We start from the raw sequence: 15,980 nt of genomic DNA, 5'->3' as shown, positions 1-15,980 counted from the left end.
CTTCTCTACTGTGCTGAAGCAGATACATGCTGTCGGTTTGTGTATGATGTGTTGGGAGAGATGTGTGTATATGAGGACTACTTAAAGGGACGCCAACAGAACGTACGAGTTGGAGAGAAAGGATCTAGCCACGACACAGTCAGCAAAACTAGTTTTCATCAAAAGGCTTTCCTTTCTGTCACATATGGGCTGTTTTAGTGTTGGCAAATATTACTGTCATTTCAGAGTGGATTAAAAAAGAACCTCCTATTTCGACTTTTTCTTTGGCAATGTAAGCAGTTTTACCTTTTTATGAGTCAAATAAGGTAGAATTGGAGAAGCTGTTAAATAAACACACACATTTGGGATCGGGCACCGAAACAAATCTGTGTGAAATCTGAACTAATGACAACTTTTAAATAGCAAAACAACAGATCAGCTTTAAGTAAAAACCTCTAAATCACCTTTTAAGTGAAAGGGGTCACCGGGTGATGAAGCTGGTGCTGGTTGTTTGACTCTCACTCTGTACTCTCATTAACCCTGGTTCCAGCAGTGCAGGCAACAGTTTCCAGGTATTGAGGTCTCACAGGCCCTTTGCAGGCTGCTTGCCTAATACCAAACAACATCGAAAACACCAACTGGAGTCTGAGCATAGGAAGAGCCCCTGCAACAGAATTTGGTGAAGACCAACACTAATGTAGGGAGAGATTAAAGGAGAGACAATCAGGGGGTCAGATACTCTGTTTGTCTGAATAAAACTGTCGAGAATAAATAGTTAAACTATTAATTTCATGGTAATCGTCTTATTTTGACGGTGAAAGAGATAATCTAACCTGATGTAACCCTGTGCTGGCACTAAGTAAACCTCTAATGCTTTTAACTAAAATCAGTTAAAAATAATAATAATAATAATAATAATACTGTCCTATCATCAAATCTTGCATTTACTTGAACAGTAAATGCAGCATCCTGGCACTTACTATGAATAAAACAACTGTAAAAAACAATGTACACGATATATATGATACACATACAATGACACATGCATATGAATATCATGTGTTATTTTTATATATATCATATTGTTTCAATAGCACCAGGGTTTACTAAAATTGCAGAGATAATATTGTTATCCTTAGGTCCTACTGCAGTGACAAAATCATCTGGGGAAATCTGCAGCGCATGTAAGGAAAGGATTTTCGGGGCAGCCGTGAATGTTCACAGTCCCACAGAAGGAGCCACTGTTTGAGTTCAGTATACACCCCTGTTGTGGTTTCTTAAGGCGTCCTCAGGCTTTAAAGCTTAAAATCTATGAAAAACAATGTCTTGTTCACTTCTTACATTGTTTATTTATTACTTCATTCAGCCTTTATCTGTACCCATCTGACTTCAATCTATTCGCTTTTCCTTCCCTTCTTGTTTTAGAGAGACAATAAATACATTACAAAGCCATCAGTCAGTGCACAGTATCCATCTATGGAAAAGCTGCTTTACATGCTGCTCTATGCTTTACATCATAATGACACAATGGACTAGAAAGCTTATTCAATTTTTGTCTCTTCTCTGTCTTTGGGTTGAAGTTGGTCACTGATCGTAATGCTTTGATTAGCACCTCCCTTTAATGCATCTTTCCCTCTGTTTCCATCTCAGCCCCCCTCCCCTCCCCACCCCACAGAGTTTATTGTGGGTTTACCAGAAAAAATCAATAAAGCATCAGAGTTTTCCTCCTGACACACCAGTCAATCCATTTCATGGGACGTGCAGGCGGTCGTCATGGTTTAAAGACTCCTCATCTGCTCCTATAGTGCTCTATGTGGGAGCACTGTCATTCTTCCTAATATACTGCAGCAAAAAGCAAACCCTTGATCTCACAACTCGCTATTATTCAACTAAGCCACATACTTTTGTCCTTTACGACGCTATTAATAAAAGCTACTTTATAGAATGATTGAATAGGCCTGACAGCATATATCATTACCATTTAATTAATTACTTGTCAATCCCACCTTGTGATAATTAAAAAAGGATATCATTTGGTGTTTCACTCTTTTTCATTTGGAAATGACAGTATGCCACTCATTTTTTTCAATAAAGCCTAATTCTGATGAATTCCCAAAGGAGAGAAGTAAAGACATGATTAATAGCATGCATGACTGAGACACATAAAATTACAAAAGGGGCCGAGCAGTAGGTAGTCAGGTCTGTGTTGCTTGTGAATTATAAAAGGCTTGGGGGATGATAATATAATGACACATGTATATCATATATTATTTATAATATAAATCCACAGTGACATCAGGGTTCACTGAGAATGCAGAAATAATTTAACACAACACTAATTTTATCAGTATTACCAGAGTCGTATGATTCCCACCCTTGTGTTCATTTGACAAAGTGTCTAAAGTCTATCTTTAGACAATTTGCAGCCTGCTGCAAAAACATACATTTTATTCCAATTACTTTAGTTCAACATATGAGAAAGACAGACATAAAATAGTATTTTTGCACCAACAAGGTGATTCCTTAAGAGGTATTAGTTGGAAAGTTGCGTATGTCTCAGCATTTTCAGTTGATCCATTTACTGTTGGCTGAAACCTCATTTGAAACAGTGACAGTGGAAGGGTGGCTGTCAAGAAGCCATTCTTAAGCAAGGGCAAAAGACAGAAAAGGCTGAGGCATGCCAAATTATGCCAGAGCTGGACTCCAAATCAGTGGTAACAGATCTTACGAAGTGATGAATTTAAATTGGAAAATTCTGGTTCATATTCTGTGCAATATGTACAAAGGTGGTCATGAGAGAAGTGCAACAGTGAGAGTCTTGTTTTCAAAATTATGAACACATAAACAGGGTCATGTGGAAAGCATTTGATTGGCTACAGCTTCATGTTTTAGCATGCCAATAATCCCAAAACACATTCCTAGTGCAGTAAAAGCATACCTGGATAGAAAAACACACATTGGAAAGCTATCAGCCATGGATTGGTCTCCCCAGAGCCCGGACCGTATTGGATAGGTTAAGGCCTTTTCTGTCCTTTTCTGTAAATTTAGTTGGATTAAGACGACCACTTCCTGTATATGTATCAAAATAAATTCCAAGCAGCAACAGGGGCCGCATTATGCCAAGCAATAGGTGTCTGGCTTTTAATTTGAAACATTTGTGAAGGAAATGCTGAGTGTCACTGATTATACCTTAAGAGCAGTACCATTTTATAAATGGAAACTTCACTATGAAGTAAATCAACTGGAATTATTGAATGAACACAACTGAATGAGCATTTCTGCAAGAGAAGCGTCACAGTGCAGAGTATTAGACGACTATTGGTGTGAACTAGACACTTCCTCTTATTGTTTTTGATAAATGCAGTTTTCATCAGGACCAAATAAAAGATGATAAAACAGAGGCTACAAAATATGGCATAGAAAGTGACCAACGTTTAAGAATTTACCAGATCAGACTACCTCAGGCTGCTGAACATCATTCTATAATAACGCTTCACTGAAAAATTTCTGCTGCTGCTGCCACGCACGCCTCCATCATTGACATTTTCAAGCAACTTTCCTTCACCTCTCAAGCTGAAATCCAGGCGCTGTATCTGCACAGTATCACCACAAGTACACAGCCTGTCTCTCAGCTTGGCCGGTGGTCCTTTGTTGAGCCTGTGCAGTGGGGATTTAAAGCCAGGGGAGAAGGAAAATGCTCAATCCATATAGGAGCCTTGTAATCCTTCCACTGAACTTAAAAATCAGAGAAATTGTGGTTCCAGGGTTCTCATATTATATCAGTGATATACTCTACCTGTCCTCCTCTCATTTTTGCCATCCTGGCTCATCACACAACCTGCCCACGCTCCGTTACACCTGTCTGTCTATATGTCTGTGAGTACAAGAGTGCCTACCTTTCAGGCATGTATGAATGGCTTGATATGCATCTGTGCTTGTGTGTGTGTGTGCATGCGCATGCATGCGCGTGTGTGTCCTTTCCATCAAATGCTGGCTTCACATCCTTCACCACCCACCAAATAAGAGTGCTGATTCATTATGGCTTGATGACAGATGCTGAGAGGGAAAGAGAGACGCGGTGGATATTGGAGAGGTGAGAGCGGTAAAACAAACAGCCAAATAGAAGGTGGAAGCGAGCGTGTGATAGAAGGGTAAGAGGTAAATGGATGAATAAGAGAAAACAGGAAGACAGTGATAAAGAGTGAAGAGAGGAGGGAGAATGTGAGAAAGGCAGCGACAGATGGAAGCTGAAACAAAGAAAAGTGCTTGCAAGTACTCCCTCCCCAAATTGATTCTGACTGTCGGCCAGGGCGCCTGATGGATATCTGAGCCTTGATTGGAATTTACATGCCAGACACAACCCTCCTCCTCGCATCCCCAGCACACCTAATAACCCGCTGCGCTCTCAACCTGCTTTGAGTGATAAGCCCAATGAGAAAGTGCTGGCATATTTAGCCCTAACAATGGCACACCGAAGAGTTTTGGAGGCCTGGAGAGGGATGCATTGTTTATGAGAGGGAGTATCGTTTCAACAGTTGATTAATGGCAGGGAAGCTATCGTCAGCTGCCATCGCGCCGCAGGGGCACGCCGGGCCCAAATTGGATGAGCGCAAAGGAAGAAGCAAGGTGTTCAATTGCTAGACGAAGCGGAACTATCACATCAAGATATTTTTGCTTTGGCACAGCGTTCGCTTTGCAAGCCTGCACACCTCTGTTTGCCGGTGTTGGAAATGGGAACTCTGAACAGCAACAGCAGTCCTGGTGATCCACTGCCATTTCTCAACTCTACACATCAGCAAGAGTAAATAGACAACATTACTTCATAAGGCTCCAATGGAATATGACCTGAATATAAAACACTCATAAATATTTCAGATGTAGAGGGATTACCGAAAGTGGATTTTCCCATAAAAGCTCAAACAAGTGTAACTCTGTGTTTTCCAGGTTTTGCTTACATTTACGTTCACATTATCAGAGCGCAACCGCCGAACCATTTGCACTTTATCACACACACTCACTCCTCCGTGTCCCAGTGGAAGCCGAAGAGTGTCTGCTACCGGCAATAAAACTTGCGACCAACTAAGTGGCAGGTCCAATGAATTCTTTCCAGTGCTTTAAGCGTAGAGCTTCTTCCGTGTGTCCCCAGTAGAACATGAAGATAAACGACAGTATCCAAAATCTCTTGCATACAGTATATCCATTAAAAGTCATGACAGCGGGGAATTATGGTCATCGCAGCCATGGAATACAGATCAGTGATTATGCACAAGAGCCTAAGGTTTTTGCAGAGTCATGAGATGGTTCTTCAATTAAAGGCACTGAAAGAAGACCTTGAATAGTGATCGTGCTGTCACACCTAAGGATATTATTTTGTTCATCTCTCTCAGTTGGCCTTGTTACAGTTGAAAAACGTTGCCACAGCTACAGCTGAGCAACAATTTATTTAAAATACTCAAGAGAATTGTTGCTTTTTTCACGACGTTGGTATTGTTATGCCAAAGCAGGAAAGTTACAATTGAGCAATAGAGTTGCAACTGAGTCTTTCTGTACTTGCCAATGTTGCCTGTGCGTATGTGGAGCCGGCCTCTGACAATGGTGTGAACCGTCATGGGGCTGGAGGCAGAGTGTCGACCCAGGTCTGGGTTTGTCAGTAAGGTATCCTCTCCTACGTAGTCAGTGGTCAGTACCTCCACCTCGTGAAGCGCCTGTACTGCCGATTTACACTGACGCAACATGTACTAGGGATTTAAAAAAAAACAAAAACTCAACATGAGAAACATTGGTAACACCTTACAATTACTACACTATTAAATATTAGTAAGGTACTCATTCATCATTTAGAAAACATTACTCCTAACTGCTCTAAATGGTTATTTCTGGATTAATAAATTGATAAAACATGTTTAATGACAATATTTTCAAACTTTATAAATAATGGGAATCCATTATTTATAAAGTATTGCATTAAGTGCAAACCAATTATTTATGATCTCTTAATGAGTCATGGTGACTTTTAGAAAGTGTAACATAAGTATTAACAAAGACTTTAGAGGCTTATTTGTACATATAACAATTATGATACTCATTTATCATAATTGTTGTGGGAATAATCAGTGACAATACCAATGCAGAAGTCTTTGTTTCCTGTTCTCAGTTGACAGGGGGGCATACGGTGTGGTCTGAACTTGCTGTCTTTCTTGTATTTCTCATTAACTCCAGAAGTTTTTGGAAAATATCAGGTGAGCTGAAGTCCAGTGTTGTAGTTCTAAACCATAATAGTCACATTATGATCACAGGTTTGACCTCACAGGCTTTTACCTTGAGTTCGATTGCAGTAGAACCTATCAGGAGCAAGGAGTCACTGTCCCAGATGTCAATATGCATGGCGTGGAGGGCCAGGTAGCGAAGAAACCAGCGCTTCTCCCCTGGCTTCAGGAAACTATCATCTACTCTGAACTGCAGCTGCAGACCTGGAGAGCCTGAAGAAGGAGAGAGAGGACTTCAAATAAAAGAAAGCATTAATGTTAACCTAATATGGATGTGAACGTCTGAATTACAGAAAAGACAAAATGACAACAAATATCACTGCCCAAATATAACTGGACACCAGTTTATTTTTAACACAGTCAAGAAACAACAGCCTGACATTACTGAATGTATCCCATGGAGTAAACAAACTACTGCAACAATCAAACATGTTCAGGTGATGTACTGGATTAAATACACTACTGTGCAAAAGTCTTCAGTCAACTGATTTGTTTGTTAAGTCACTAAAGAGTGGCTAACAATCATTTGTGCATAAATAATGCACCTAACTCAAGGGATGAACCAATATTGTGTCTAAGACTGATCACTCATCATCTACTGCTCTTCTGGAGTGATGAATCCCAATCTGAAACTTCTGGTTAAAATCGTTTTCAGTATGTACACAGTAGGTCAAGAGAAAGCTACAACAATGAGTGTCTACAGCCATCTGTAAAACATGGTGGAGGCTCTGTCATAGCTTGGGGCTGCATTGTAGCCAGTGGTATTTGGAGATCTTATCAAAATTAATGGATTTATGAACACAGAAAAAATACCACCAGATTTTGATCTTCCATGCAATACCATCAGGAAAGCATCTGAATGGCAACAGCTTCATTTTTAAGCATAACAATTATCCGAACACACTGCCAGTGCACTAAAAGCATACCTGTATAGAAAATCACAGAGTGTAACACTATCAGCCATGGATTGGGCTCCACAGAGCCCAGATGTCAACATTTCTGAAGCAGTGTGGGATCATCTTGACAGAGAACAGAACAAAAGGCAGCCAAGATCCAAAGAAGAGCTTTGAATGTCTTTCAAGAAGCCTGGAGAACTATTCCTGAAGATACTTGAAGACATTGCAAAAAAGCTGTCTAAGACGGTTCAGACTGTGCTAAAGAATAAAGGTGGTCATATCAAATTATGATTTTCAAGTTTGTATTATACTCTTTTTTTGCTCTTATTTACTGTATTTTCATGTCTGTTGGCACACGTTTCAATACATGGCTGCACCTATTACCCATTTTCCTTTGGAAAGATGAAGAAAGAATGGTAGCTTAAGTCTTGCTATTCTGTGTCTCTTCTTATAGTGCTGTAATTACGGTTGTGTAACTGCCATCAGTAAAGGTATGAAGCATAGCACTAACCTGTGTTATTACTTTGCCACATTTTACTGTGAGATACAGAGAAAACAGAGACTGACTGATTAAAACATTGTCAAATAGCTCAGCTAATGATCACAAATCCCAGTTGATTCAGGACTGGTTAAATTTAACTTCTGAAGAAACAATCAACCACTCAGAGCTGTATTGAGGCAGGAGACATCATCCCACCCTAGATGAGATTGTGGCAGCTATATAATAATAATAATAAGCATGATTTTCAATTTTTCAGAAAACCTTTTGTAGGTAACTGCTCTAGCTTACTGTTTCTGCACCTACTGTATCAAAAGAAAATCATGTCAGTAGGAATGATTCACCCCTCACTGACTGAAATAGTTTGCAGCAACATCAACAGTAGGATGTCCAGACAGCTGTTAAAAACTCATAAAATCCGATTCTTTGGGGGCTTGACCCATACTTGGGTGTCAAGGTCTAGATATCTTTGTCGATTACATGAACTTGCATGAACTTGGCGAAAAGCTTTTCTCTAAGCTTTTCACCAAGTTGACGGATCTAGGACTCAGCTCATCACTGTGTCAGTGGATCCTCAACTTCCTCACAGACAGACCCCAATCAGTGAGGGTGGGAAAACAAGTCTCCCCCTCCATCTCACTCAGCACTGGAGTGCCTCAGGGCTGTGTTTTAAGCCCCCTGCTGTACTCACTGTACACTTAGGACTGTGTAGCCACATCAGACACCACCTCCATTGTCAAGTTTGCTGACGACACTGCTGTTGTGGGCCTGATCTCCGACAACATCGAGACGGCCTACCTGGAGGAGATTAGGAACCTGGAGACCTGGTGCCAGGAGAATAACCTGCTCCTAAACATCAGCAAGACTAAGGAGCTGATTGTGGACTTCACTACAAAGCAGGCGAGGAATTACAAACCCCTCATCATCAGTGGCACACCAGTGGAGAGAGTGGACAGTTTCCGATACCTGGGTGTCCACATCACTCAGGACCTGTCATGGTCCTGCCACATCAACTCCCTGGTTAAGAAAGCCCGTCAGCGTCTCTTCTTCCTCAGAAGACTTAGAGACTTCCTTCTGCCACTGAAGGTGCTCAAGAACTTCTACTCCTGCACCATCGAGAGCGTCCTGACGGCAAACATCTGCACCTGGTTTGGGAACAGCACCAAGCAGGACAGACGAGATCTGCAAAGAGTGGTGCGCTCAGCCGAACGCATCATTCAATCAGAGCTCCCTGACCTGCTGTCCATCTACACCAAGCGGTGCAAGTCCAAAGCTAGGAAGATTATGATGGACCTCTCCCATCCCAACAATGGACTCTTCTCACTGTTGAGGTCTGGGAAGCGCTTCTGCTCCCTTAAGGCCAAAACAGAGAGAATGAGGAGGAGCTTCTTCCCCCAGGCTATTCGGGCCCTGAACCAGGTGTAGGACTGGACTCTCCCAAACACGTCACTATAAGACTGGACTCTCACACACGTCACCACACGCACCACCACACATTTCCTATAATCCTATAATTCCTATAATTTATAATCTTTATAATCTCTTCTGCTATTTGCACATTCTTTACTGTAAATTCCTAAGTTAAATTGTAAATTTTGTAGTAACCTGTAAATAGTAAATATTGTAAAACTTTTTTTTCTGTCATTTAATGGTCGGGCATTGTACAGCAACAAGCATTTCACCCCCATGTCATACTGTGTATGGTTGTGTGTGTGTGACAAATAAAATTTGAATTTGAATTTGAAATCTGACTTTTGTCAAGTCAGTCTGAGGAAAAAGTCACCAATCTGATTATGTTAGCCGTTCCTTCTAGCCAGATGGCTTTAAATATAGAGAAGAGTCATAATATCTGGAATCAGCTGCCAACCTTGTGGGCATTTCTAAACTGGTGCACTAGCCATCTACTGGGAGTCATTAGGTCTGATGACTGCACAGAATCAGAGTGAAATGCCCAGGGAGTATAAAGCTATTTCACAAAATCAGAAGCTCTCCAGGGTTCCCATAATTCAAGACGATAATGGTGCCTAACTGCCAAAAAAACCTCAAGAGTAATTTTATGAACAGTGGGATAAAGTCATGGCTTAATCAGCACATTCACAATCGTCACTTTCCAACCTTTAAAAGGACTAATCACTCAAACAAAAGGTTTTCCACTTTAGACAAAATACTGAACACACAGTAAGATAACAGACGCTGTTTTGAGAACTACAGCAAGCCCTTAAACATCACTAAATGTTGCATATTAAACAGCAGTTTAGACTACATGCAGGGACGCACGCATAAGAAATTATTTTTGATTAAATCGGTTTATGGTAAAAGCCAAGAACCAGTCTGAGAACGTAAACTGAATACTTTGTGTGATACACCCTGCTGAAAAGTGAATCTTCCTCTACGTCCAAATCATCCCTACACCGGTGTGTTAAAATGTGTGAGTATGGGGTCTGCGTGCCAACCTTATTCCCAGAATTCTCTTCCATGGAATCCATGTAAGTCTGTATCAAAGCCCCACGCTGTCTTTATTCCCATAAGTTGAATGTGCAGAGAATCAGTCGACTGGATAGAAGTGGAGTAATGAGGACCTTTGGTGACAGCCCCGCTGTGTCTAAGAGACCAGCATGCCCCTCTGAATCTTTCCACACATGAAATGAAGGGAAAACTTTTTTTCTTTGCACATTTTCTTTCTTTTTTCCTTATTTCTCTCTCTCTCTCTCACACACACACACACACACACACACACACACACACACACACACACACACACACACACACACACACACACACACACACACTTCTTTAGTGTCAGTATTCCCATGAAGCATGCATGCAGAAATAGCCTTTTCTGAGGCTAACAGACAGGGTTCTTAAAGGTCCAAAAAGACTGGTTTATTTAAGACAAATACCTGTAATTACATGTTGGCCTCCAAGATAGCTGGATCTAAGCTCAAAGAGGCAATTAAATCCAGTTCTTTTTGAATCAGCTACTTGGGTGATTTAGATTTTTACAATCTGATGACCTCCAAAATAAAAAAAACAGTGACCCACTTTATCTTTTAATATTTTTTTCCTTTCACAAGCTTTCATTCACATCAAGGGATCTAATTTACAAGAAATTCTCCTGGGTGTTGGAAACAAAGATATCATCTTATTAACATATGAAACTTTGTCCCTACGTAACAAAACAAAAAAACTAGCCTAAAACCCAATGTTAATTCAGCACCACTTCCTGCCATAAAGGACATCTACAGGAAGCGGTGTCTGAAAAGGGCTGGGAAAATCATCAAAGACCCCAGTCACCCATCACATGGACTCTTCACCCTCCTGCCCTCTGGGAGGCGCTACAGGAGCCTCCAGACTAAGACCACCAGGTACCGGAACAGCTTCTTCCCCACAGCTGTCAGACTCCTGAACTCTGCCTCACATTAGACACATGGACTGGAGATACAACCACCTACACACACACACACAATGGACAACTGTACCCTCATAAACACAATAATAACATGGACTGAACCACCACTCACAACCACTAGCACTTTATATAGCCTCTGTAGAAATTATTCACATATCTCACTTATCTTAACTGCACTACTGTATAATTCTGTGTAAATAATCATTCTGTACAATACTATAATTTTTAATTCTACAACTGTTTATAACTTGCATAGTTCACATTTCTGTATAGCTGTATATCTCATATTTCTGTATAGTTGTTTTATTTCATATTCTGTATAGTTTTTCATATTTATATCCTGTTCATAGCCTGTACATAGCTTGTACTCACTACAGCCTGTATATACTTATAGTTATAGCATATTCATAACATACCGTGTACATTATAACATACCATAATAGACCCATTTCTGTAATATACTTACATATCTATATTATTGCTAATATATATTTGTAATATATCTATATCATGGCTAAAGCACTTCTGGATGGATGCAACCAAGGCATTTCGTTGCCTTGTACCTGTGACATGTGCAATGACAATAAAGTTGAATTGGGGCAGCCAATAAAAGAAACTGGGCTTAATGGGAGCTAACAGTCAGTGAATGAACTGAGGCTGCACCAAGGAACAGTGTAATGTAAGTGAGGATTATACAGAAGAAAGTGTCCTGATGCATGCTCAATCTTTCAGGTAAGGAAATTCTGTTCATCTGGATGTCAGTGGGTTCAGTACATTTGCATAATTACTGAAACTAGCACCACTGTCAAACAATGGGCTATGAGGTCAGCTTCTTGATGATTAATATGCAAGTTGTCATGACCATTGGTCAACAAAGTGGGGAACCCATGACACACCTATGTTTCTGCCTGTAGTACTGACCCTTGTATGTGAAACAGTTCCAAGAGCAAACACAGTTGGTCAGTGCTGAGAGTTTCAGTTCAGTTTCAGTTTCAGTTTTACTTCTATAGCACATACGGAGGCCATCCTGATGTGCGTTCTCAGAAATGTAACAAGAAATCATTCTCCCGCCTGGGTCGGTCTGCTTTTATGCACAGCACTGTGCTGTAGTCAAGCAATGCCACTTCCTCACATACACAGTGACAATGGAAGATCTGTGCTGAGAGTCAAGGAAGGTGTGAATGTCTTTTATATTTGCAGGTCAGTCAATGTGTGGGATATTTTGTATAGGTACGGCAGGCATTTCTGAAAGTTGTAACACAGAGGTTTGGCCTGACTTGGATCTGAGCAACTCTGAGTGAGCAAATGCAAATGTGCCAGGCCTCAAGGATAATGGGTGGTTTGCACAACAAAAGCTGGAGGAGAAACGAGCTGACGACCTGTGAAAATCTCAGCAGGGGTGCTTAACACCTCGGGACTTGCACCAGAAAATAAAAACCCAGTAATTCTAGGGGGTGTTGGGTTTAGGGAAGTTAAGCAAATTTGCGCAGGTTTAGTAAATCTAGTGTTAAAAGACCCAGGTACATCAAAGTGCTTCACAGATGAGCCGCATTTGCGGGTTTACAACAATAAAGTAGCAAAGAAAATACACCCCCTGTAAATAGGTTGAGGAAGATTACAGTGAATGTCTTACAGACTTCTGCTCAGATCTCTAAAAAGAGATTTCAAAATTAAAAAGAAAAACGAGTACCAAGTAGGACACGGGTGTCAAATTCACTTTCGCTAACGTAAGGGTCACACCAAGGGTCAGACATATAGCTTATTAACAGGATTTCATTTGATTGGGAAATTATGCATCTTGTAGCCTATTTGTGTATAGTTTGGTTTGTATAAAGCAGGAGTGTATAACATAAGGCGCAGGTGCCAGAACTGGCCCAGTGAAGACTCTGATCTGGCCCATGGAAAGGAAAATGTGGAGGACTTAAATTTGGTACTTTTAACTATATTTTTTATTACATTTTACAGCCTACTCCTTCCTACTCGACCCTCTCCAAAAAAACACACCACAGTATTTAAATTATAGAATTCTGTTATTTCACACATTTACTTCTTAAAATTAAGCCCAAAGAGTCATGCTGACAGATTTCCTTCATTTAATTTAGCAACATTTCTCAAACATACTGTTAAAATTGTGTTATTTTGTCTTATATAAAGATCGTGTCATTGATTAAATGTGTAGTTAAAATGTGTTACATTGACAGAAAGTTGAGTGTTACTGGTCCAGCCCACATAAGATGAAAGTGGTCCCACAATGTAAAATGAGTTTGATGTGCCTGGCATAGAGGATTAAGCCAGAAAACAAAAGTTTCTTAACCATGACAGCATTTTATCAAGAAAAAATATTGCATTCTGATTACAATTCAAACAAATTATAACAAATTGACTTAGAAGCCTGTATTTACAGTTGATGTAAAAGCTTAGAACAATGGCGAATATTTTATTTTAACAAGTCTCATATAGGCTGTTTTGCAGGCCTGAACATCAGAGCTCAGTAACTGTCTCATTAAAAACATAAGGCAAGGAAAACAGCTTTTACCGTACAGCCGAGCTTCTGCCATGAAGCTGGCTGCTGATACAAAACCGATACCGTTGCATCTCCATCACTTTGAGTTTGGCCTTGAAGGAACACACAGTTGCACAGCTTTTTTTTTTTGTTCAGGGACTTTCCAAAGCCTTTGTTCCTTGTCCATGACTCCATACCTTTACTGGTATGTGGATTCAGACAACAAATTAAGTTCTTTGAAAACAGAAATTGCCTCTTTACACTCGGTGAAGGCATAGTTTATTCAGTCTCCTACCACAGCTGAAATGGTCTGCCTTAAGAACTAACTTTCCTGTTTGTTGCATCCAGTTTTAGCACGTGTGTGAGGTGCACACTGCTTTGCAGATGACTTCTACAACCGAGTAGGTCAAATTGAAATTTATTTAAGAACCTAAAGCGATATGCAGGCTGGATTAACATTTGTGAAGGGCCAACTTTTTCCTGTGGGCCATGACTTGGACACACTGTAGATTATAGAAAAATCTCCAATTCACGTAACTTACATGACAGTTACAACTTTAGATTTTTACTAAGAGGGCATCACAGGCTTGTCTGTATACAAAAGAAACAGGCGAAGAGAGAGGGAAGAGAAAGACCACGGCACTCGTGATATAGTCTTTTCAGAACTCTTTCTCCTTTAACCTACACCTCCTCCTCCTTCACCAATCCCTCCTCCCTCCATCTCCCCAACCACCCGCCAACTCTTTCCACTTGGACCATTAATTCTCTCAGCATGCTCTAGGGTTGTGTGCTGTGGACGTGTGGCAATGAGAGCACAGAAGGAGAGCGAGAGAAGGAGACAGAATGTGCTGTGTGTTTGTGCTCACAAGTGGGGAGGAACTGACAGATCTGGCCCAAGGGTTGCACGGGGTCGCGTGTATGTGCGGCTCGACCTGCAGACAAGGGGCAGCACCCAACATACCTCCCCCTAACCTGGACGGGCGGGCACTTGGTATGTTTACAGCAGGTTGGGCAGCCTGAACACCCAGGGAGGGATCAACAATTCACAAAAACACTGTGAGGGCTGCATGCAAAGAAAACAAAGAGAAAGCACAGAGTGTACTGATAGATGTGGAAAGGACTGATGAGAACCGTAGATCAACAATTACCAATATGTCTGCCTTTTTGTTAGAAAGAAAGAAAGAAAGAAAGAAAGAAAGAAAGAAAGAACGAACGAACGAATGAAAGAAAAGATCACACCGGCCACTAAGGGCTTCTTATTGCAATGTCTGGATTATTATGTACTTGATTAATAATCCACACCATTTTTAGATCAATACATTTGTATGGAAAGCAGCCCACACGCTGAGATAACAGTCATTTTCAGCAAATGTCTAACTATATATTAATGCAAATGTGACACAGTGGACAAGGAACTCTGACTCTTGTTTGTTGGGAGTCAGTGTGGGTGTAAAGTGATGATGTTTCACAGCCCCAAGTCGGCAGAGAACAGAAACATGCAACAGAATAATGGACTTTTCTAAAGGTTTCTCTCTAGAACGAACTAAACCGCTCCATCACTTTTGATATGCACATTCAAACCGTGTAACGCTGTATCTGATGAGAAAACGATGTGTTGTTTAGAAGGGCTTCAACACATAAACACAATACATAAACATGTATTTATGTATTGTATTTATTCTATTGGTGCTGTGTTGGTGTTTTTTTTTTTTTTTTTTGGTTTAATCTTAATGAGCAATACATGTGCAAAAGAGAAGGAAAAAAAGGAGAAAAAACCTCAGACACGTCAATCAAACGCACTCCCGAGAAGAATTCTAATCAGGAAGCAAATAAAAACAGCAGTGTGGGTGGACTCTGGCTGTGTGGGGATCTGGGATTATCCCTGGTAGATATTTGCTAAGAAAAAAATAAAAAATAACACACTTCACATATTGATTTGTTGCTGCTACTATCTGTTCAGATTCTCCACCGCTGTGTCCCACTGCTGACTTTAATATTGTCTCTTTTTGAAGCCTCAAATTACTAATTAACACAAAGACAGATGATTGCAATTTCATTTGCTCTTTGTACTTTAATTTGTAACAGCTACACGTTAACCATTTCAATTACTTGCAAATTGAAAAAAAAGGGAAAAAAAACAATAAATAAGAGAAATCAGCCGTTGAGGCAGAACACTGTAGTTTCTGCTTCAGTTATCTTCCATAAGGTAAACATCAAGACACCCAACTGTGCCTCATTTCCCTCTCAGTCTTTGAGTGTTCAGTTGCACCACAATAACTTGGTCTGTATATCATAAAATGCCTGGAAGACACATAGATTTCTCTGTGCACTGACTCTCTACACAAAGAAATCTGGGTGTGTGGTTTTGAATTTTGCTCCCAGGCTTCGTATTCATCATTTCCCATGTAGAAAGCTGATCACATGGCAG

The 15,980-nt window shown here is 40.5% G+C and overlaps 1 protein-coding gene across 3 annotated transcripts in view; it reads right to left on the bottom strand.

Annotated features, from left to right (window-relative positions):
* Positions 1 to 15,980, bottom strand: part of nphp4 (nephronophthisis 4) — a 184,374-nt gene that overhangs the window by 35,038 nt on the left and 133,356 nt on the right. For all 3 annotated transcript variants that reach the window (XM_085394895.1, XM_085394896.1, XM_085394897.1), the window contains 2 exons: positions 6,298 to 6,458; positions 5,534 to 5,717 (listed from right to left, as the gene is read on the bottom strand). In XM_085394895.1, coding sequence (XP_085251021.1) covers positions 5,534 to 5,717; positions 6,298 to 6,458 — 345 coding nt within the window. The remainder of the gene's footprint in view (positions 1 to 5,533; positions 5,718 to 6,297; positions 6,459 to 15,980) is intronic.

Source organism: Rhamphochromis longiceps, linkage group LG20, assembly GCF_057381845.1.
Source record: "Rhamphochromis longiceps isolate RC_006_pf linkage group LG20, R_longiceps_female_GT1.1, whole genome shotgun sequence".
NCBI classification, from domain to species: Eukaryota; Metazoa; Chordata; class Actinopteri; order Cichliformes; family Cichlidae; genus Rhamphochromis; species Rhamphochromis longiceps.
Note: the sequence above shows the minus strand (reverse complement) of the source record. Positions and strands in the feature narration are given on the sequence as shown.